This window comes from Drosophila kikkawai, chromosome X (genome assembly GCF_030179895.1).
Source record: "Drosophila kikkawai strain 14028-0561.14 chromosome X, DkikHiC1v2, whole genome shotgun sequence".
Taxonomy (NCBI): Eukaryota; Metazoa; Arthropoda; class Insecta; order Diptera; family Drosophilidae; genus Drosophila; species Drosophila kikkawai.
Window position 1 is genome coordinate 27,920,073 of NC_091733.1, and position 21,981 is coordinate 27,942,053.

Genomic DNA, 21,981 nt, shown 5'->3' on the forward strand with positions numbered 1-21,981 from the left:
ATAAGAATAAAATTATGTACAAAATATTACTGAAAAAGAAGATTTAAAAAGAAAATAAATATAATAATACTAATAAATAAATATTAAAAAATATATAATCAAAGTAAATCTAAATTACTATTATTTTTTAAATATTTAAAATAATTCTAATCACAAATCACATTAAAAACAGGTAAAAAAAACTGAAAAAAAAACTATAAAAAATTATTTGTCAAATAAAAAATCACTTAAAAATTATATTCAGTGAAGAATACTTAAAAACTGAGCTTAAATAAATATAAACTAATAATATGAAATTTGATTTCCATAAAAAAAGTTAATAAAGAATAATTTAAAAATAAAAGAGTAAAGTTGTATGTCCTTACAATCTCCCAAAACGTAAGGCAGCATTATAAATATTTAACAAAATTGTACCCAACTACCTAGAAAATGTTATAAGTTGTACCGACAGGATAACCAGGATAATTCACATCCCTGTTGTTGCTTGATGGGTGACAGGGGTGAGAGGAGGGTTGGCAAAATTTGCCTCAAAAACTAACCACCCAAAATAACGGTGAGACATCATCACGGCGTTTTCTCTTCACTTTCAGTTGTTGCTTTTGTTGTCATTGTTATTGCTATTGTTGTTGTTGCTGTTGGTGTTGGTGTCACCGCAGCGTATCCTGCCCCGCGTGTGTGTGTGTGTGCAACGTGTGTGTGATTGATGACAACTCGAATAAGCGATGATTGATGCTTATTTTACACTTTTCGCTACAACACACGGCGACACATGTTTATTTGCCAGCCAGTATGGGTGTCCTTATACTAGTGTGCGTGTATGTGTGTGGGTGTGTGCGAGAGAGATCCTGGGTGATTTTTTTTTTTTTTTTTTTTGCAAACTGCAGTGGCGACTGACACAGCAACGGTCAGCGTAATAGTAAAAATTATAGAAACTAATAAATTGTAATAGGTTAAAAGTAAAGATGTTTAAATATTTTAAAATGTTTAATCGATAATATATCGATTTTCATTATAATAAAAAATTAAAAAAACCTTATATAAATAAATAAGTAATTAAAAGAAAATATATATAGACTAAAAAACATTTTTTAAATATATTATTGGTATTAAAATAATTATATATAACCCAAAAATATATTTATTTTGATAACATTATTCCCCAAAAATATCGATGTATTGACACATTTTAAACTTATTTTCTGTAATTAAACCTGAATAGGTATCGATATATTAAATATTTTTCACATCCCTAAGATGTCAAGCCTATGATACAGCAGTTTCATTAATTTTTCATTCGGGAAAGTTCTAAAATAAAGTTACTTTTTTAATAAGAAAGTTAAGAGACACATAGTATTTGTTTTCAAATCGGAATTAACCATGTATATATATTAACAAAACCTATTAGACCGTGGCCATGAATTATTTCATCCCAAATATTCCCTTCTTCTCGCCCGAGGGTCGCATCTATACCGTGGAGTACGCCCTTGAGGAGGTGGCCAAGGCAAGCCCTATTGTGGCCATTTTGGCCAAAGACGGCATCGTGATTGCCGCTGAGCTCGAGGGTACAGAACCTCTCAGTACCAGGCGCGGGGAAGTTGACCATTTCTTTAGGGTGGACCCTGACAATTCCTGCGCTATAACCGGCAAAATGACGGATGCTTACAAGTTGGTGTCGGCGATGATCAGCTACTCGCATCGCCACCGAAAGAACTATGGCGAGCTGATACCCACGGAGAGGTTGGTGGAACTCATTTGCAACAAAAAGCAAAGCTACACCATGTACATCGGGAAGCGACCCTTTGCCATCTCGGTCATCTACATTGGCTGGGACATGGAGAACGGTTGGCAGCTCTTTCAGTCCGATCCCAGTGGCAATTACAGCGGTTGGAAGACCGTCTGCATTGGACGTAATGCAAAAGAGGCCCAAGACTACCTCAATAAGAATCTCATTGGCAAGCCACTGCCATCCATTGACACGGCCTTGGAAATGTCTATGAAGGCTCTTAAGGTGGCCATGGGTAATACCAAAATGAACGGTACCAATGTCCAAATGGTCAAGATCCAACGCAAAAACAACATCACCGACTACAAGATTTGGGGGGAGTCACAAATTCCGGTGCTGTGGGACAAATACTGCGCCAATACTTAAGCTTCTTTAAGTCTGGTTTCTTAATATTATAAGGTTAATATTATATACTCTATTTAATAATAATTTCAAGACTCCGAGAAATGCTATTGATGTGAACGCCGCCGTGCGTCAGGGGATTATAATGGGCACACGTTCCGGCGTCTCCAGACGCCGACGAGCCGCAATCATCAATGTCACCATCTCGCCCATTTTCTACACCACCCTACGCCCAAAAATTTTCCCACTGCCTTTGGGTGGGAATCGATGTCAGTGTATTAGTAATTGTTTGATTTCAGCCGCCTCGTGGAATATCGGTGTGCTTGTGGATGCGCTCCTCCTGCTCTCTCCTTGTGGTTTGCTTATTGGTGTTCGGTAATACATCATCGACTGGCTGACATTCGACTCACCCAGCACCCAGCACCCAACACCAAACATCTCCAGCTTCTGCCTCTGCTCCTCCCCCTTCTCCTCAGCCATATCCCATCAGGATGTCTGGCCAGAATCTGGACGAAAACGATGGATTTTGCATGCAGACTTACACGCGTACAGCTGTGATCTCAATTATAGTTCTAATAATTCTTTAAAAATGACTAGTTGTCTCTCTAAACTAATATTTCCACAGAAATTCCTATTCCTAATCATAAAATATAAATATTTACACAAGAATCTCCAATTTTCTCTCTAAATTAATAGTAATTCGAGAGAAATCTAATAGAACCTCTTAAGTAAAACCTATAGTAACTTTTATTTTAATATTTTAATAAACTCCACTATATTTTGGTTGCTATTATTTTGACATCGACTGTATGGCTAGTGTGGATGCCTTTAAGAAATGTAATTTAAAACGCCACACAATGTCCGACTTACACATATGTACATACATACATTTAATCCTGGCCACTTGGGCCAACTTGTAATTGTTAATTAGAGCTGACAACGGAAACTAAACCGAGAATCGAAAGAGCCGTAAGCTTGTCATAAATTGTGCGAAATGCATAATTCTCCGCTTACCAGGACAATTGATTAACTTTTGTTCAATACAAATTGACAGGCATGCAAACATGCAAAAATATGCATACAATTACCTAAAGCAATTGCTTTTCATGGGATATCGTATTTTACAATTCAAATTTGGTGAAATTTACTTTACAAATGAAACAATAGAACTGCCTTTGTTTTATGCATATGTAAACTTTCAGAATATGTACAGTATGTTACAAAAACCCCCAAATTAATACGTTTTTTTTTTTTATTTCTGGAAACAATCATAGAAAACACTAATAAAAAAAAGTTCTTCATACAAAATGTATTTAGTATTCAATTAATAACTAACTTGATTATGTAAAGCAGTTCTTCAACTACTAAAAATTGCTTAAGTAGCCACGGATAAAAGCAATTGTTGGTTTTTGGCACTTTAAATGCGCACTTCCTGAATCACGTTTTTCCCTAATTATCCTTGGGATTTTCCACCTGCGGCGAACGCACAAAGAAAATCGTTGGCGGCGCTGTATTTGGACGGGCTGTCGATTCACCGAATCCCAGGACTGCTGGCCAAAGCTACAAAATAAATAGTTAAATTGATAATTTAATTTAATTTGTTTTTTGTTGAATTAAATTTAATTAAAAATTATTTTTGTACATTTTTACCTTTCTGTGCTGTCTTCGAAATCGCTGGCGATGCACTTGAGCTAATTTTCCACTAGATAACAGCGATCTCTTACGGCGCTGCCACACCTGTTAAAATAAAAAAATCATTAAAAATTGAAATCAAAATTTAAAAAATGATTTCTCGAGCCATCTGGCACTGGAATTCAAGTAAAAACATCGATAATTGCCATGCAACACCGATGTTTCGATACTATCGATGTTTTCCCACCTCTAAGGAAAACAGAACACGCCGATCGGCGATCGCCGCCATTATTAGTTTTGTGTGCAAATTTTCTTATTGTTTTTTCTTACCTGCATGTTGACATCGTATCGAATCCTGCGTTCCAACTGCGTCTTCCTGGCCAGCAACTGGCGGCACAGCCACCGGATACCGCGCTGCAAATCCGTAGCCTCGTCCATGTGGCATATGAGCAGCGGACAGTTGCAGGAGCTCGCTAGCTGCTCCAAGCCAAAGGCATACTCCACGTCGTACAGCTGGACGCCGTCGCAGTATCGTGATGCCGCCAGGAGCACCGGCTTGCCAGCGAGCTGTGTGCCCTTAAGACTCTCCGCCAGCAGGTTGAAGGTGTCTTGCAGGTGCTCCGGATCCGTGGAAAGATCAAAGCAATAGATGAGGGCATGCGAGGAGGCGTAGTAATGCCGCCAAAGACGCTGCATCTCCGTATTGCCACCCACTTCGGTAAGCTTCAGCTTAACAGCCGGACGATGCAGATCCTCTGAAGAAATACTGGCGTTATAGCAACGTACACCATTCGTGGCCTCCTGGTCGTCTTCCGGGCGCTGCAATCCACTTAAGCGATGGCCTAGCTCTGTCTTGCCACTGGCCGCCGGGCCCAGGATCAGCACTTGGAACTCCTCCGCCTCGGGCGGGGACTGCGTAGAAAACCGAAGGAAACAGGAGCAGCAGCAGTGGCGCAACTTGGCGCAGAGCAAACCCATTTAGGCCGCCATTTCGAGTTAGCTTTTTAATATTATTTGTTATTATTTTATTTATTTATTATTTTGCACTACTTCACTTCACTATTTCCGGACGTTTTGGATGCGAATATAGAAATGTCTTGTTTATTTACCTGCCACCCGGCGGTGGTGGACACCAGCTGACGGCTATACAGGTGCGTCGTCATGGCATTCTGCTGTTATGGCCGGAAGATTGCCATGACAACAGCCGGCACAACGAGGGATGGTCAAGGAGCGACAAGGGATAAACCACGTAAGTGGTTCCAAATTATACCTTTTTTTTTACCGAGCAAGTGATTCATTTCGGTTTATTCCAAGAATATTCAATGGAGAAATTATTCACTTTCGACTTTCAGGAATATTCCTTAAAGAAATTATTTATTTTCGGACTCTTATAAACATTGTTGTACAGAAATAATATATTTTTGACTCTTCCAGGAATATTTCGAAACAAAAATTACTTGTTTTTCGCTCATCCATGAATATTTCTTAGATAAATTCATTTCAGTATTGCAAAATATACATTTCAGAAATTTTCAAGAATATAGAAGAAATTTTTATTTATTATTTTTCCCCTTGAAATAATAAAAAAAATGTCTTATATGCATGGAAGGGTCTTAAATGTATATTTTAATTTTAGTAATATTTCTTAATATATATAATATGTATTAAACTTTCAATAATATTCCTTAGGAAAATTAAAATTCATTAAGCAAAGAATATTGAGATAAAATAGCACATCAAAATCGTCAGCGATGCTTTCAATCGATATTTTTGGCGATATTTTTCATATATATAATGTGGCTATGTGTGTATGTATTCTTATAATACGGTAAACCCTAAATATAATAATATGCGAAATTTAAAAGCTTTATTTATATATGTAGAGGGTATTGTTTTTATTATATTTATGTGCGGCATAATTTGTTTATTTATTTATTTTATTATTATCGTTATTAGTATTTATTTATTTTTATTATTATTTAATTTTTTCCATATTTGTATAATTTTATTTATTTATTTTTTATTTATATACATGTACAGCAAAGCCTAAATTTAATATAAAAAAATTAAAAAGCTTTATCCATGAAGAGGGTTTTATAATTATTTAATTGTTTTTATTATCAGATTTATGTAGGGCGTAATTTGTTTATTAATTTTTTTTTATTATTATCATTATTATTATTTATGTATTTTTATTATTTAAATATTATATTATAAGATTTATGTGAGGCAGAATTTGTTTATTTATTTATTTATTTATAATTTTATTATTTATTTATTTTTATTGTTTAATATATTATATTATCAGATTTATGTGTGTGTTAAATAATTTAAAATAAACAATTGAAGAAAGAAATATTTAAAAAACATATAATATATATATAAATTATATTGCTTTTTCACTTACCGATTTTCTCATTCTTTCGTCTTTATATTCGTAATTTTCATGTGGGAAATTTAATTAAACACATCCAATTCTGATCTCTCCTTTCTTTCCTTTTGCTATTGAAAGCTATTTTATTAACTCGCAGAACTAAAAACACTGTATAAACACTGTACGAACACGAAAAAAAAATAAAAAAAATTAAACACTTAAAAAAAAAATCAAAAAAAATTTAACACTTAAAAAAAATAAAAAAACAAAATAAATTAAAGGAATTTTCCATTCCTGTGAAATTATACACACAAACAATACACCAATGATCTCTGGCATATTTAATTAGCATTGCTTTTCTATATTTTCTTGATTTATACACGCACTTTAAAACACTTTATATTTACATTTATTACTTTATCAACGGTTTGTAGCAGCAGCCGCACTTCTCAGTTTTACATTTTACCGCAATTGTGATCTACTTCTTCTATTCTGTTTCGCAGTGCTCTTTGCCACAGGAGCAGTTACTGCACATCCACACATACACAAATACGCATTGACTCCTGCACACACATACATATGTATGAGTACAGTTGCAAGCAGCAGCCTGCCCCACGGGAGTCTCAGTTTTTTTTATTCTTGTCCACGGGAGTCAGCTTTTTTATATCAGTTTTGTTCGGTTTAGTTATATTTTAAACTTGCTAACTGTTTTAAAAATGTCTTATTTTTAGGAAGGATAAAGGTATTTATTAATTTCACTTCGGAATTTACACAATTTACTATTTTTTCGCATTCCATTTCCAACCTTCGTAGTTCCAATTGCCAGGATAAGCTTCGCTCAGTTCACATTTTTATAAAACTGCAAAAAAAAAATGCACTTTTTCCATGCGTTTTTTATTGTTAATCCATAAAACTGAGTTAGTTTAACTGATTTAATGGTTTTTTAGGTATTATTATATGTTTTTTCCCGACTCAAAAAATGTTATTTTTTAGCAGCAGAAGCGCGGCACAACTTTTCACTCCGCCATCTCCTTTTCATCCTTGCTCCCTCTCCTTTTACCACTTGCCTTGCCAAGATTTTCGCTTGCAGCGAGAGCGGGAGAGCGGAGAGCGTGTGGGCCAAGATCGCGTGTGGAACGTATTCTAAGGCGAAGGAGAGAGAGGGGGATACGCATCGACTCCTGCACACACATTCATATGTATGAGTACAGTTTCTGCAGCCTCTGTCCCACGGGAGTCTCAGTTTTTTTTATTCTTGTCCACGGGAGTCTCAGCTTTTTTATATGAGTTCTGTTCGCTTTAGTTTTATATTAAACTTGCTAACTGTTTTAAAAATGTCTTATTTTTAGGACGGATAAAGTTATTTATTAATTTCACTTCGGAATTTGTAGTTCCAATTGCCAGGAGAAGCTTCGCTCAGTTCACATTTTTATAAAACTGCTAAAAATTCACTTTTTCCTTGCGTTTTTCATTGTTAATCCATAAAACTAAGTTAGTTTAACTAATTTAATTGTTTGTTAGGTATTTTTAAAGCTTTTTTCCCGGCTAAAAACGTTGTTTTTTAGCAGCAGCAGCACGGCACAACTTTTCACTCCGCCATCTTCTTATTCTTTTCTACTTTTATCCTTGCTCCCTCTTCCTTCGCCACTGGAAATCGTTCCAGATCTTGGCTTCACACCATCCAATGAGAACACGCGCTCTCCGCTCACCGCTCTCCGCTCTCTACGCCACTGAAAATCTTGCCAATGGCAGCGCTGAAGAAAGAAGAGCGAAGAAAAGAAACAGAAAAAGAATTATGGCGGAGTGAAAAAGTTGAGCCGTGCTGCTGCTCCTGAAAAACAACATTTTATTCGGGAAAAAACATATAAAAATACCTAAAAAAACTATTAAATCAGTTAAACTAACTCAGTTTTATGGATTTATAATGAAAAACGCATGGAAAAAGTGAATATTTAGCAGATTTATAAAAATGTGATGTGAGCGCAGCTTCTCCAGCCAATTGGAACTGCGAAGGAGGGAGACGGAATGCGATAATATCGTAAATCGTGCAAATTTCGAAGTGAAATTAACAAATAACGTTGTTCGCGATAAAAATAAGACTTTTTTAAGGCAATAAGCAATTGATTACCAAGTTAAAGCCACCAAAAGTGCAATAGAAAAACTGAGACTCCCGCGGACAATGTGAGACCGCAGCATCCGCCATAATGTACGTATGTATGTATGTACAGTTGTGTGCGTATTTGTGAGTGTGGGTGAGTTAACAATTTTTATACCCTTGCAGGGTATTATAATTTCAGTCAGAAGTTTGCAACGCAGTGAAGGAGACGTTTCCGACCCTATAAAGTATATATATTCTTGATCAGCATCAACAGCCGAGTCGATCTAGCCATGTCCGTCTGTCCGTCTGTCTGTCTGTCCGTCTGTCCGTCTGTCTGTCTGTCCGTCTGTCCGTCTGTCTGTCTGTCTGTTTCTACGCAAACTAGTCCCTCAGTTTTAAAGCTATCTGAATGAAACTTTGCATATAGTCTTCTATATGCTCTCACTGCTATATATGTCGGAACGGGCCGGATCGGACGACTATATCATATAGCTGCCATACAAATGTTTGATAAATTTTTAGAAAAAAAAGTATAACTTGGCTGTTTTTCAATATTTTTGCATCATTTTTGAGATATAGCCATTTTATATTATTCCAGAATTTTGGTAAAAATTTTATGAAAATCGGACGACTATATGATATAGCTGCCATAGGAACGATCGAGAAATTAATAGAAATAAAATTATAGCTTCGTTGTTTTTCAACGCATTTTTATTTACTCTGAGATATACGTTTTTTTTATTATTCTAGAATTTTGGTATAAATTTCATAAAAATCGGACAACTATATCTTATAGCTGCCATAGAAGCGATCGGTAAATGTATAAAATATATAAAGCTGAGAATGTAAAACTGTAACTGTCAAACTGTAAACATAATAAGTATAGGTAAAATGTAATGAAACTCTGTTTTGTGAGTGTTTTCAGCATTTAAATCTATAAAATAAACATCAAAACCAATCTGCAAGGGTATACAAACTTCGGCGTGCCGAAGTTAGCTTCCTTTCTTGTTATACTTTTTTTTATATACTTTTTATAAACAAAACTTATATATTAAATACATACACATGCTAGCGGTCCGTGAAAAAAAAAAAAACAAAAAGAAAAAAAAAAAAAAAAAAAAATGAATAAAATAAATAAAATAATATAAATAAAATAAAAAATTAATTAAATAAATTAAATGAATAAAATAAATAAAAAAATAATAAAATACAGTAAATAAAATAAATAAAATAAAGTATAGTAAAGATAATAAAAAATAATTAATTTAAAAAAAATAATAATAATAAAATCTCAAGGCACAGGAGACTCTTACAAAATTATTTTCACGGCTCAATTTTTTTTCTTTTTGAAAACTTTTTAATATTAATCATTTATGTTTATATTGTTAATAATAAATTTTAAATGCAAACTTTGAGCCAGTCCCAAGTGAGCTTGACTCTTAAGTTTCTGTTATGAAACTTTCGAGGATTTTCGAGCGAAAAGCTTTTCCAAGTGTTTCACAACTCTACCGATAGATGGCTGTCCCAAAAGGGTAATAAAACAGGGAAGTTTTCTTTACCGACATTCTATGTCTAAGGACTTTTGTATATATCCCAGTTTTAGAGTTGAATTATTTCCCAACCGAGAGGTATTCCCTGCCTTTAGCCTTCGAGTGGGAGGAAGGCAGTTTCGAGTGGATTTCTCCAATTGTTTTGTTTATTCAATCCCAGACTTTGGCACTTATTGATTCGGTTTCATTTCCTGATTGCTTTGCTGGCTGGCTGGCCTCTGCTACCTCTGTTTTATGTTTTCTGTTTGTGAATTTATGCACACACACACACACACACACACACACACACCCACACACACACACACACATACAATATATGTATATGGCACACACACATAATGTATCTTTGATGAAGCTGCGGTGGCCGTGGCTTTTGTGGCTTCCACACGGCAACGAAAAGGACCAGAAGCTAGAAAGGTGCCTGGGTGGATACAGTCGACGCTAATCGCTACCCGTGTGGCCATGTTTGCTCCACGCCTAAGCCCTCAATGGTGGCGCTCCTTTTGTGTTATTCCATTGCATTATGTGATGTTGTGCCCCGAAACCGTTAAGCACATCTGCTAAGAAATCCCCACCTTGCCTCTTCTCGCCGACAAATTGAAAAGTAAGCAAAAGCTAAACGTTCGCCGAACTTTGCAGGGGGGGGTTAGAAAATAGAAGAAAAGTCGTCTGTAGCCTTGAGGCAGTCGCCAGCAATCCTTTTGTGGAGGTCCTGCTACTGTGTTCTCACGAAAAAAAAGAAAGAAAAGGTTGCTGCACAGCGCCAAAAAAATTAACCATGGTACCTGTGTGGTTCTAGTTTATTTTTTTTATGTAAATAAATATGGGTCAAAAAATATACATTTATTTGCTGGCATAAATAGAATTTTAATTTTTTGGCATGTTTCAATATTTACTTTTCGTTTCAATAACATTCAGTTTGTATAGTTTTATATGCGGAAAAATACCTAAATTCGTTGCAAAATAAAAGATATGTAAATAAACATTATTAAAGAGTTAAATATTTTATATTTAAATAAATATATATATATTTTTTTAACGAATTTTGCTTTTTATTTGCCATATAAATATGTATTTTTCTTTAATATTTATACATTTTCTATAATCAAAATTTTTAAAATTTTATATAAAAAAAGGAAAATAATATTTTTTAAACAATATATTTTTAAACGAACTAAGCTATTTTTTTTTGCCATCAAAAATGCGTAAATTTTAAATATTTTATACATTTTTTGAGCCAACATTTTAAGTTTTATTTAAAAAAAAAAAGTAAAATAATATTTTTTAAACAAGTTGACACTATTATGTACTTAAAACAGTTAACAAAAACCTAGGGAAATTAATATTTCCTTAATTTTAAATTATTTTTTAATTATATATAATATTTATTTATATAATATTAATTTCTTTAATTTGTATTAAAATACATTTGATTTTATAGTTTATTTAATAAATACTATTTATATATATTTTTTATTTTATTATTATTTATTTATTATTATTATTTTAGTTTTTATTTTATTTTATTTATTATTTCATTTTATTTATTTTTCTTTTTTAGTTTGTATATATATATTTTTTTTTATATATTTTTTTTATATATTTGTTTTATATTTTTTATTCTTTTTTTTTCTTTATAGTTCATAATTATTTTTTTTATTTTTTTTGTTTGTTTGTATGTATTCAATTTTTTTTGTTCTTGTGTGCTTCGTTTGCCTCACATGAATATCAAGTTTCTGGGCAACGACTGACATTAGTTTCTGCATGCCTTCGCCTTTGCGTCCATTTTAATATGCGCATTAATGCGGCACAAAGCGGTGCGAAAAGTGACAACACGGTAGCTGCTGCTGCGTCCTGCGTCCTGCAACCGGCCAGGTGAGGATATGCAAATACGCGGCTGCTGGAGCGGCAGTTGATTGCTTGGCTGCATGGAACTGCACACGCCCCTAGACCATCAGTCATACGAGTGGGGCGATCCAGAAGATGATTTAATTTAAGAGGCAAAAATTAAAGAAATTTTTAAAATTCTTAAAAAAAATTCTATTTTTTTACACACATTTCTTAAAATTTTAAAACTTTCTTAAATTTTTTTTATCAATATATGTAAAATTTGCTTTTTATTTTTAAAGTTTTTAATTTAAAGAAAAATTTCTATATATTTATAAATATTTTAAAATTTTCTAAGTTCTTAAAAAAAAATTTTAATTTATATACAAAAAATTTTAAAATTTTAGAAAAAAATTTCTATATACATAAAACTTTTTTTTAATTTAAAAGTTATTTACAACAAATTTTTAAAATTTTAAAACTGCTTAAATAATTTTCTATTCATTAAGAACAAATTTTAAAATTTTAAAAATTCTTAGAAAAAATTTCTACATATTTAATTTTTTTTTTTAATTTTTAAAGTTTTTCCAAAAAATTGATATATACATTAAAATGTTATTTAATTTAATGAAAAATTTCTATATATATAAAAATATTTTAAAATTTTATAAGTTCTTAAAAAGAATTCTATTTATATAGAAAAAATTTTTAAAATATTAAAAGTTATTGTAAAATACTTAAAAGTTAAATTTTAAAAGTTGTTAGAAAAATTTATATATATATACAATTTTGTTTTAATTTTTAAGAGTTGCAAGGAAAAATTTCTATATCTAAGCTAAAGTTTGATATTAGAAAAAAGGCATTACCTTATAGTAAACCATATCAAGTAATGATGCTCCCCTCGCTTGTCCCCATGTGTGCATGTATTTAGCCAAGCTTAAGTCAAATATTTGCAGATGACTGACGCCCCAGGACATGCCTTTGCTCCGCTCCTGCTGCTGCTCAGAGTCAGGCTCCAGCTTCTGACCCTATCGCCAAGCTACGGGCTAAATGAAGCGGGCCCAGCGTAATAGCTCTTCGACTCACACAGCTGGTTTTCTGGTCCCTTCATTCGATTATTTCTGCGTTCGCTTTCCGGCTTGAGCCGGAATATACCTTATCCTCTTTCGACTATTCCTTGGGCCACATGGCGACGTCATATTTTACCTTCTACTTGGGTTTTTTCGCTGGCAGCAACGCTGATTTAACGCTAGCATTTCGCTGGTTCTGCCACTTGTCGAGTCGTTCACCGTGGGTTGGCGCAAAGTTTTTAGCCCAGCGATGGTGGAGGAGGAGCCGCCGTCAGCTTGCCTCGGATTTCATTTCCGGCATGTTGCGGTTACGTTAAGTAACGGAGATTGCATCGCTAATGATGCAATTGTGTTTGGCGGAAATGAAAGCGGTTTCGTGTGACGACTTCGAACGAACACCTTTAGGATTCTATCTCCTGTGGCGTACTGTGTCCTGTCCCTGTCCTGTCCCCTGTCCTAAAGCCAATGAAGCCAAAGTAGACTGAAGAATGATAAAAACTATGCCCGCTAATTGCATCTGTGGAATAAAGCGGAAGCGGCGCTACTCAAACAACCTGTCTTAATGAGCTCTCCATAATTGTTTAATTGGATAAGAAATAGAGTCACGGATGCTTGACACACTTTGCTATTCACTAAATAGAATTGCAAAGTGAAAATGAAAATGAAAATCGTTATAGCCACGACAACCGAATCGAAGCAGTCACTGACTTAATGGCCTATATTTTTTAGTTTACTTTCCTACCTTTACTAGGCCTAACCACATTAGACATTTCTAAAATATTTGTTTTTCTTTCAAAATTTTGTTCCATTTCCAGGCTGAAAAATGAACCAGTTGAAAAAGACAAGAAGGACCAAGAGGTGAGAGAGTAGAATTCCTAACTATATAAAACTAAAACTGTTCTATAAACCTTGTTAGTGGTGGCAATGGTAACCAGTCTTCGTCCAGGAAATGCTCAGATAATCTAAACAGGTATTTTATATTTATAAACAAATAAAATGTTTAATATTTACTTTATAATATTATTCTTTACCTTTACCAGAACCCCCAAAAATGGCCTAAATGTTTGCGATGATCTCACACGAACGCCAGAGCATTTACGGCCTGGTTTTCGTGGTCAAATCCCTCAATACAATCCCAATGATTTCGGTTTAACGGGCAACGAGGAGTGGCAGCATCCACGCATGTTTCGTGATATGACTTGTAAGTTTAAAAATATTTATATATTAATTAATAATCATTTTTTTAATTAAAATTTAATTTTAATTATAGATGAAACAAATGCCGCTGCCATGGAAAACTTTAGGCAACCTCAACGCCGTCAGCCGTGTCCTGCTGAAATAAATATCAGCAATCTGCCCGAAGAGTGTCTGGCGGATATGTCCTCGCCGGGCTTTGATCTCAGCATGGAATCGCAAATGACTGGTACCAGTGAATGTCTCGAGGATGTATCGCCGCCATGTATGATTGAGGATGACTCCAAGACTAGCTCCGAAAAGGAAAGCTCTAACTACATGGATTGTGTGTATAATGAGATCTCCGGTCGCTTCAGGCGACTGAGGGATCATCTGTGGTGCAGCTCAGCTCAGGCTCAACAGCAAGCGGAAAAGTGTGGTGAAAAAAATGAGCCCGAGACTACGCCCTGTGATCAACAGGTGAGTGTTAAAATTTTATTTATTAAATATCTATAAATATCAATACAAAAGAAATCGAATATTTCTGGTCTTCTGGTAGGGTATTATGATTTTATTTACTGAAGAAGTCATTTGCGACCCCATAAATCATATATATTCTTGATCAGCATCAAAAACCGAGTCGACCTGGACATGTTTGGGAGAAATTTAATTTTGAAAATTTTTTTTCTCAAAATCGTCGTTGAAATTGTCCTAAAAAATTCACATAAAAATTTAATTTTATAAAATTTAAGATTTTGTTTACAGATTTGTTGATCTACAAAAAACTAGTATAGTAACGTTTACCGAACTTAATTTGCTGCTTTTTTGGCTTAGTTATGGTGTTTTTAGGCTTTGATTTATTGAGAAAATTACCATATATAAATATCGATTTTAAAAAACCGAATATTTCAGGGCTTCTCGAGGAGTATTTTGATTTTATACAGTGAAGGAGTCATTTGCGACCCTATAAATCATATATATTCTTGATCAGCATCAACAGGCGAGTCGAATTAGACATGTTTGGGAGAAAATTAATTTTGAAAATTTTTTTTCTTAAAATTATCGTTAAAATTGTCCTAAAAAATTAACAAAAAATTTCATTTTCTAAAATTTAAAATTTAGTTTGCAGATTTTTTAACCACGAAAAAACTAGCATAGAAACGTTTACCGAACTGAATTTGATGCTATTTTGACTTAGTTATGGTGTTTTTAGGGTTTGATTTATCAAAAAAATTACCATATTAAATATCGATTTAAAAAAACCGAATATTTCTGGTCTTCTGGTAGGGTATTATGATTTTATACAGTGAAGAAGTCATTTGCGACCCTATAAACTCTTGATCAGCATCAACAGGCGAGTCGAATTAGACATGTTTTAGGAGAATTTATTATTATTATTATTTTTTTTAAATTTTTTCCCTAATTTTATCGTAATTTATCGTACAAAAAAATTGAAAAAAATTTAAATAAATGTAAAATTTAATACCACTGTGAGGGTTTTATGATTTTAGTTAGAAGCTTTTTTTCGTTAAAATCATAACAAAAAATTAACAAATTTAAATTTTTTAAATTTAAAATTCAGTATAATGTTTATAGAGTTCTATATATTAATATAATACATGGTGTTATTTATTACGGGGGAAAAATGTCTTTTAAAATTTAGAAATAATAAAACAATTTCGTTACTACGACTATTCTTCTACACTTTTTTTTATATTTAAAGTTGAAAATTGAATCAAGTAGAACAATCTTTAAAGATCACATTATTACACATACTTCTCTGAAGTGAAAATGAATATGAGATTATAATTATGTTAAAAACCCTAGAACGATATGCCGGCTTCTGCATGTGATGCTTGCCACCAATCCGAAAATCTGGCAGATAAGTCAATGCCCTCCTTTGAGCAGTCCCGCCTGGAAGATGAGTCTATGCCAATGTTATGCAGCGACAATGATCCTGAGGAGCAGAAGAATTCAAGAAAACAACAGTCTATGTCGATGTCGATGCCCAGCCAAGATCTATGGGATATAACACCGCCTTCAATGGCCAACTCCACTAGAACAGAATGCTTGGAGGATATCTCTATGCCCCAATTTGACAGGACAACACCCAGGCGAACGCAGAGATCAAAATCAACTAGCAGATGTCCCGGCGATAGAACTACCTTAACCTTTGCCCAGTCAAAGTGCATTTCAAAGACCAGCGAATCCTTGGGAGATTTAACCATGCCGTCGTTTGGTAGAGTGCTCCGCTCATCGTCACCGAATAGAAGTCTTTGTCAGGGAAGACGACCCATGACCAATGAGTGTTTGGATGATGTGACCATGCCATCATGCGGCGATATATCAGGATGTAGATCTGTCAGGCAAAGATCCATGCCTAGTTCTTTTCGTGGAGCAATGACCAACGAATGTCTAGATGATATGACAATGCCATCGTTTGGAAATTCCGGAGTATCCAGGGGTCAAAGTAGAGCTAGGCAGCAAAGATCCCTGACTAACGAATGTCTAGACGATATGACAATGCCCTCGTTGGGAGGCGTTTCCGATTCATCAAAGAGAAGGTGTTCTAGTCGACAAAACAGATCCATGACGAATGAATGTTTGCAGGATATCACAATGCCCTCGTGGCATTCTGGAGCCTCGCGAGACATGAGCCTTAGTCGACAGCAGAGATCTATGATCAACGAATGCCTTGACGATATGACTATGCCCTCCTTCGGAGATGTTTCTGGAGCACTTAAAGACGGGACTCTGAGTCAACAACAGAGATCTATGATCAACCAGTGTCTTGACGATATTACAATGCCATCCTTTGGAGAAAATACTACAGCATCCAGGGGTCGAAGTATAGGTCGGCAGCAGGGATCTTTAACCAAGGAATACCTAGACGATATGACAATGCCCTCATTCGAAGAAATCTCTGGATCTTCAAGGGCCAAGTGTCCTGATCGAATGCAGAGATCCATGACCAACGAATGTCTAAATGATATGACGATGCCTTCCTATGAGGACGTATCAGGGTGCAAGGGTCCTGCTAGACAACAGAGATCTATGACCAACGAATGTCTGGATGATATGACAATGCCTTCATTCGGAGAAGTTTCCGGATCATCACAGGCCAAGTGTCCTGATAGAAAGCAGAGATCCATGGCCTACAAAAGTAGAGTTGCTCGAACATCTAGAGGCAAGAGTCCTTGTATAAAGCAAAGATCTATGACAAACGAATGTCTGGAGGACATGACAATGCCTTCCTATAAGGACGTATCGAGAGGCGAGGGTATTTCTAGAAAACAGAGATCTTTGACCAACGAATGTCTTGAGGATATGACAATGCCCTCTTTTGGAGAAATCTCTGGAGTTTCTAGGGCCAAAAGTCCATGTCGAATGCAGAGATCCCTCACCAATGAATGTCTAGATGATATGACGATGCCTTCCTATAAGGAAGTATCAAGATGCAACGGAACAGCTAGACAGCAGAGATCTATGACCAACGAATGCCTAGATGACATGACAATGCCCTCCTTCGCATCATGTAGAGATAGGAGTCTTAGTCGACAGCAAAGATCCATGATCGACGAACGTCTAGACGATATGACAATGCCCTCATTCCAAGACGTCTCTGGATCACTAAGGGCCAAGTGTCCTGACCGAATGCAGAGATCTATGACCAATGAATGCCTAGATGACATGACCATGCCCTCGTTCGGAGAAGTTTCAGGATCCTCAAAGGTCAAATTTCCTGATCAAAAGCAAAAATCCATGTCCAACAAAAGTAGAGTTGCCCGATCATCTAGGGGCAAGAGTCCTAGCCTGCAGCAAAGATCTTTGACCAACGAATGTCTAGATGATATGACAATGCCTTCCTATAGGGAAGTATCAAGAAGCAACGGATCTGGTAGACAACAGAGATCTATGACTAAGGAATGCCTAGAGGATATGACAATGCCTTCCTTTGGAGAAGTCTCTGGTGTTTCAAGGGCTAAAAGTCCGTGTCGAATGCAGAGATCCATGACCAACGAATGTCTAGCGGATATGACAATGCCCTCGTTCGCATCATCTAGAGACAGGAGTCTTAGTCGACAGCAGAGATCTATGATCGACGAATGTCTAGACGATATTACAATGCCCTCGTTTGGAGAAGTTTCAGGATCATCAAAGGCCAAGTGTCCTGATGGCAAGCAGAGATCCATGACCAACAAAAGTAGAGCTGCCCGATCATCTAGAGGTCCTGGTATAAAGCGAAGATCGATGACCAACGAATGTCTGGAGGATATGACGATGCCTTCCTTTGCAGAAATGTCCGGAGAATGTAAAGAATGGAGTCTTAGCCCACAACAAAGATCTATGATCAACGAACGTCTAGATGATATGACTATGCCCTCGTTCCAAGAAATCTCTGGATCATCAAGGGTTATGTGTTCTGATCGAATGCAGAGATCTATGACCAACGAATGCCTAGAGGATATGACAATGCCCTCTTTTGGAGAAGTCTCCGGTGTTTCGAGGGCCAAAACTCCGGGTCGAATGCAAGGATCTATGACCAACGAATGTCTGGATAATATGACGATGCCTTCCTATGAGGACGTATCAAGGAGCAAGGGTCCTGCAAGACAACAGAGATCTATGACCAACGAATGTCTGGATGATATGACGATGCCCTCTTTCAAAGAAGTCTCTGGAGCATCAAGGGCCTCGTGTCCTGATCGAATAACAAGATCCATGACCAACGAATGTCTGGATGATATGACAATGCCCTCATTCGGAGAAGTTTCCGGATCATCACAGGCCAAGTGTCCTGATAGAAAGCAGAGATCTATGACCAACAAAAGTAGAGTTTCCCGATCATCTAGAGGAAAAAGTCCTGGTTTACAGCTAAGATCTTTGACCAATGAATGTCTAGATGATATGACAATGCCTTCCTATAGGGAAGTATCAAGAAGCAACGCATCTGCTAGACAACAGAGATCTATGACCAACGAATGCCTAGAGGATATGACAATGCCTTCTTTTGGAGAAGTCTCTGGTGTTTCTAGGGCCAATAGTCCGTGTCGAATGCAGAGATCTATGACCAACGAATGTCTAGCGAATATGACAATGCCCTCGTTCGCATCATCTAGAGACAGAAGCCTTAGTCGACAGCAGAGATCTATGATCGACGAATGTCTAGACGATATTACAATGCCCTCGTTGGGAGAAGTTTCTAAAGTTTGTAGGGGCAAAAGTCCAGGTCGTATACAGAGATCTATGACCACCGAACGTCTTGACGATATGACAATGCCCTCGTTTGGAGGAGTCTCTGGATCTGCAAGAGGCAAGAGTTTTAGTCGACGTCAAGGATCTATGAACAATGAGTGTCTGGAGGACATAACAATGCCGTCGTATGATGACTTTTCGAAAGGCAAAAGTCCTCGTCGAATGCAAAGTTCTATGACCAGCGAACGTCTACAAGATGTGACAATGCCATCTTCGGTTGGTGGGGTATTAAATAGGTCGAGCTTGCGTGGATGTAGAACCTCCAGGAGACAGCAAAATATCAGTGACATAACAGCACCTACTTTTGGTAGTTCAGGTTGTAGAGGAACAGTCTCCGGGGATGAATTTCTAGAAAATGTAACCATGCCATCTTTTGGCAGTACAGGTCGTTATGAGTGTCCTCATGACATATACATGCCTTTCTCCTCGAGAGAGGGAGCTATGACCAATGAATGCTTGGAGGAGATGACCATGCCGTCGTATGCTGAAGTCTCCGGGTCTGCGCCATCGCGGGGTTGTAGCTTCCGGCAACAGCAAATGTCGATGACGAATGAACGCCTGGAGGACATGACTATGCCGTCGTTTGGCGGATTCGCCGGATCATCGGGACGAGGCCGTAGCTGTGAGGAGGGAATGGGCGTGCCCTCGAGCCTCCGGCAGCGGCGACCTTATTCCAACCCATCGTCCATGTTGTGTGTGTCGGATAGAGAGGGGGAACGACTTCGACCCCGTTTATCAGCACCTGCTGCAAGCATTAGAGATTGCCTCCAGGGGGCAAATACTTCCGGTGCGACAAGCCGACGTAGCCCCAGGATGACGGACGAGTGGTGCCTGGAGGATGTGTCTATGCCGCAGGAGATACAGATGTCCTACAACGCATCCCAGATGCCCTACCAAAGACGTGGGCCAGACATATCCTTCCCCACGCAGCAGTTGGCTGACGAGAGTGTTCCTGCCTCGTTCCAGGACCAAACTTCGGGCTTCGGCAATATCTCTAGGTGTCCGGGTATAGATGAGAGTGGTGGTCGCCTGGAGGATGTTACTATGCCCTCTTTTCAGGACGAATCGTCCTATAATCCCTGTCAGATGACGATGCCCAGCGAAAGGCTGGAGGACATATCGGATCCCTATCGCTCGCAAAATCACTATGATGAGAGTCAGTCGGGGGAATTTATCGAATGCTCAGCACAGCCCATGAGCTCCACGAGAAGAGAGAAACCCAAGGCCAAGTCCACTTGTCGCAAGGCGGAAAAGTCGCGGACCAAATCGAAGTCTACGCCCAGGAAGCCAACCACCGCTGAGAACTGTGCTCCATCGACAACAAAGGATTCATGCCGCGAAGCTTCTCCCCAAGTGACGCAGGTCACAATAACCAAGTCCACCTCTGCAGTGACCCGAACTTATCACAATCCCGACCATAGCTACGGACATGGCATGATCGATGACATGACAATGCCCACTTTTAGTCCCTCCTTCAATTCAACGCAACAAACTGATCCGAATGATCCATCCTTCCACGGCTTTAGCTCCATGGAGAACTATGCGCCCTTCGATGAACTCGTCCGTTCCCAAGACGAAAGCCCAATTTGTAATGAAAGTCTGCCGCCAAGCCCGGAAAAGGTGAGAGGAGCACGGCAGAAGGATCGCAGCAATCGGAGCAATCGTGGTGGTGGTGCTGCTGCCACTTCAAGGCAGTCCTGCGATCAGTACGGAAAGCAGCAAAACAGCAAACGAAAGCGCTAAGTTTGGGTTCCCCTCTTTTTATTTTCAGCCTGGTGGAATTTTCTAAATTTTTTATTATTTTTACGGTGAGAAAATCACCCAATGACATTAATATTTTTTAAATAAATTCAAAAGTAGGAGTAAAATTGATTTATTTACAATTTCCGTGGCAAAACAATTCAAAAAGGAGATTCAAAGAAGAGTGAACACAAAACATTTATAATAAAATTGGTAACAAACAAGTTCAGGAATTGGCGAGGGGCCCTCCAGCGGAAGTGCGCGTTCATTGCTGGCTTTTGTCAGCCCTTTGGCCCTGCTCTGTTGTTTCTCTCAGGCTCATTTCCTTTGTTATACCGATAAAACGTGGCTGGGTGGGCGTAAATAAGGGGTATCGGAATTGGAATCGGTATCGGTGTCTGCAGCAGACACCCGACGAGCAGCGTGTCGAGCGATGCGAGCTATTTAAAAACAATTTATTTTTAGCAAGTGAAGCGCCACGAGCGAAAACAACCTGTCGACCCATTGCAGACCCACCCATCACCTATCAAAGTCAGGCAGTGAGAGAAAATGCTTATTTTTTGTTTATTTAAATAGTATTTCGATTTTTTTAAAGGGTTTTTTATTTATTTTTGTGTGTATTTGTATTTGTATTAAATTAGAGCTGAAAATGAAATCGATATTATAATCTATTCATTTTGTTCAATTAAGTAAAACATCGAAAATAATCGATTCACTGAAAACTAACTCATTTCCAGCTTTAATAGTTAATATAATAAAATTATTATAAATGTATATTTTTTTAATTCGTTCCCTTTTTTGATTTTAATCGATAATCGATTCACTGAAAATCGATATATTTCCAGCTTTAATATGTTAGTAAATTTAATAAAATAATAATTATAAACATATATATTTTTTTAATTTTTGTTACTTTTCGATTTTAATCGATTTATTTTGTAAAATTTTGTAGAAAAAATCGATTTACTGAAAATCGATTTATTTTCAGCTCTGATATGTTAATTATGATAATAAAATAATTATTTTAATTATTATTTCCGTTTTTGATTTTTATCGATTTTATTGTAAACTTGTTTTTAATCGATTTACTGAAAATCGATTGATTTTTAGCTTTTCTTGTCTAACCAAAAAGTATT

The 21,981-nt window shown here is 36.6% G+C and overlaps 3 protein-coding genes across 3 annotated transcripts; 2 read left to right on the plus strand and 1 right to left on the minus strand.

Annotated features, from left to right (window-relative positions):
• Positions 1 to 1,269: 1,269 nt before the first annotated feature.
• Positions 1,270 to 2,667, plus strand: LOC108076040 (proteasome subunit alpha type-4-like). The gene is made up of 2 exons (XM_017168698.3): positions 1,270 to 2,182; positions 2,425 to 2,667. The coding sequence occupies exon 1, from the start codon at positions 1,415 to 1,417 to the stop codon at positions 2,147 to 2,149; it is 735 nt and encodes a 244-aa protein (XP_017024187.1). The 5' UTR covers positions 1,270 to 1,414; the 3' UTR covers positions 2,150 to 2,182; positions 2,425 to 2,667.
• Positions 2,668 to 3,574: 907 nt separating this feature from the next.
• Positions 3,575 to 4,972, minus strand: LOC108075996 (uncharacterized). The gene is made up of 3 exons (XM_017168650.2): positions 4,088 to 4,972; positions 3,776 to 3,862; positions 3,575 to 3,685 (listed from the first exon to the last, which is right to left on the minus strand). Exons 1-3 carry the CDS (start codon positions 4,733 to 4,735, stop codon positions 3,575 to 3,577), a joined length of 846 nt encoding a protein of 281 aa, XP_017024139.1. The 5' UTR covers positions 4,736 to 4,972.
• An 8,407-nt stretch (positions 4,973 to 13,379) lies between these two features.
• Positions 13,380 to 20,973, plus strand: LOC108075995 (uncharacterized). The gene is made up of 5 exons (XM_017168648.3): positions 13,380 to 13,534; positions 13,593 to 13,646; positions 13,717 to 13,877; positions 13,947 to 14,329; positions 15,677 to 20,973. Exons 1-5 carry the CDS (start codon positions 13,500 to 13,502, stop codon positions 20,846 to 20,848), a joined length of 5,805 nt encoding a protein of 1,934 aa, XP_017024137.3. The 5' UTR covers positions 13,380 to 13,499; the 3' UTR covers positions 20,849 to 20,973.
• The last annotated feature ends 1,008 nt before the right edge of the window (positions 20,974 to 21,981 follow it).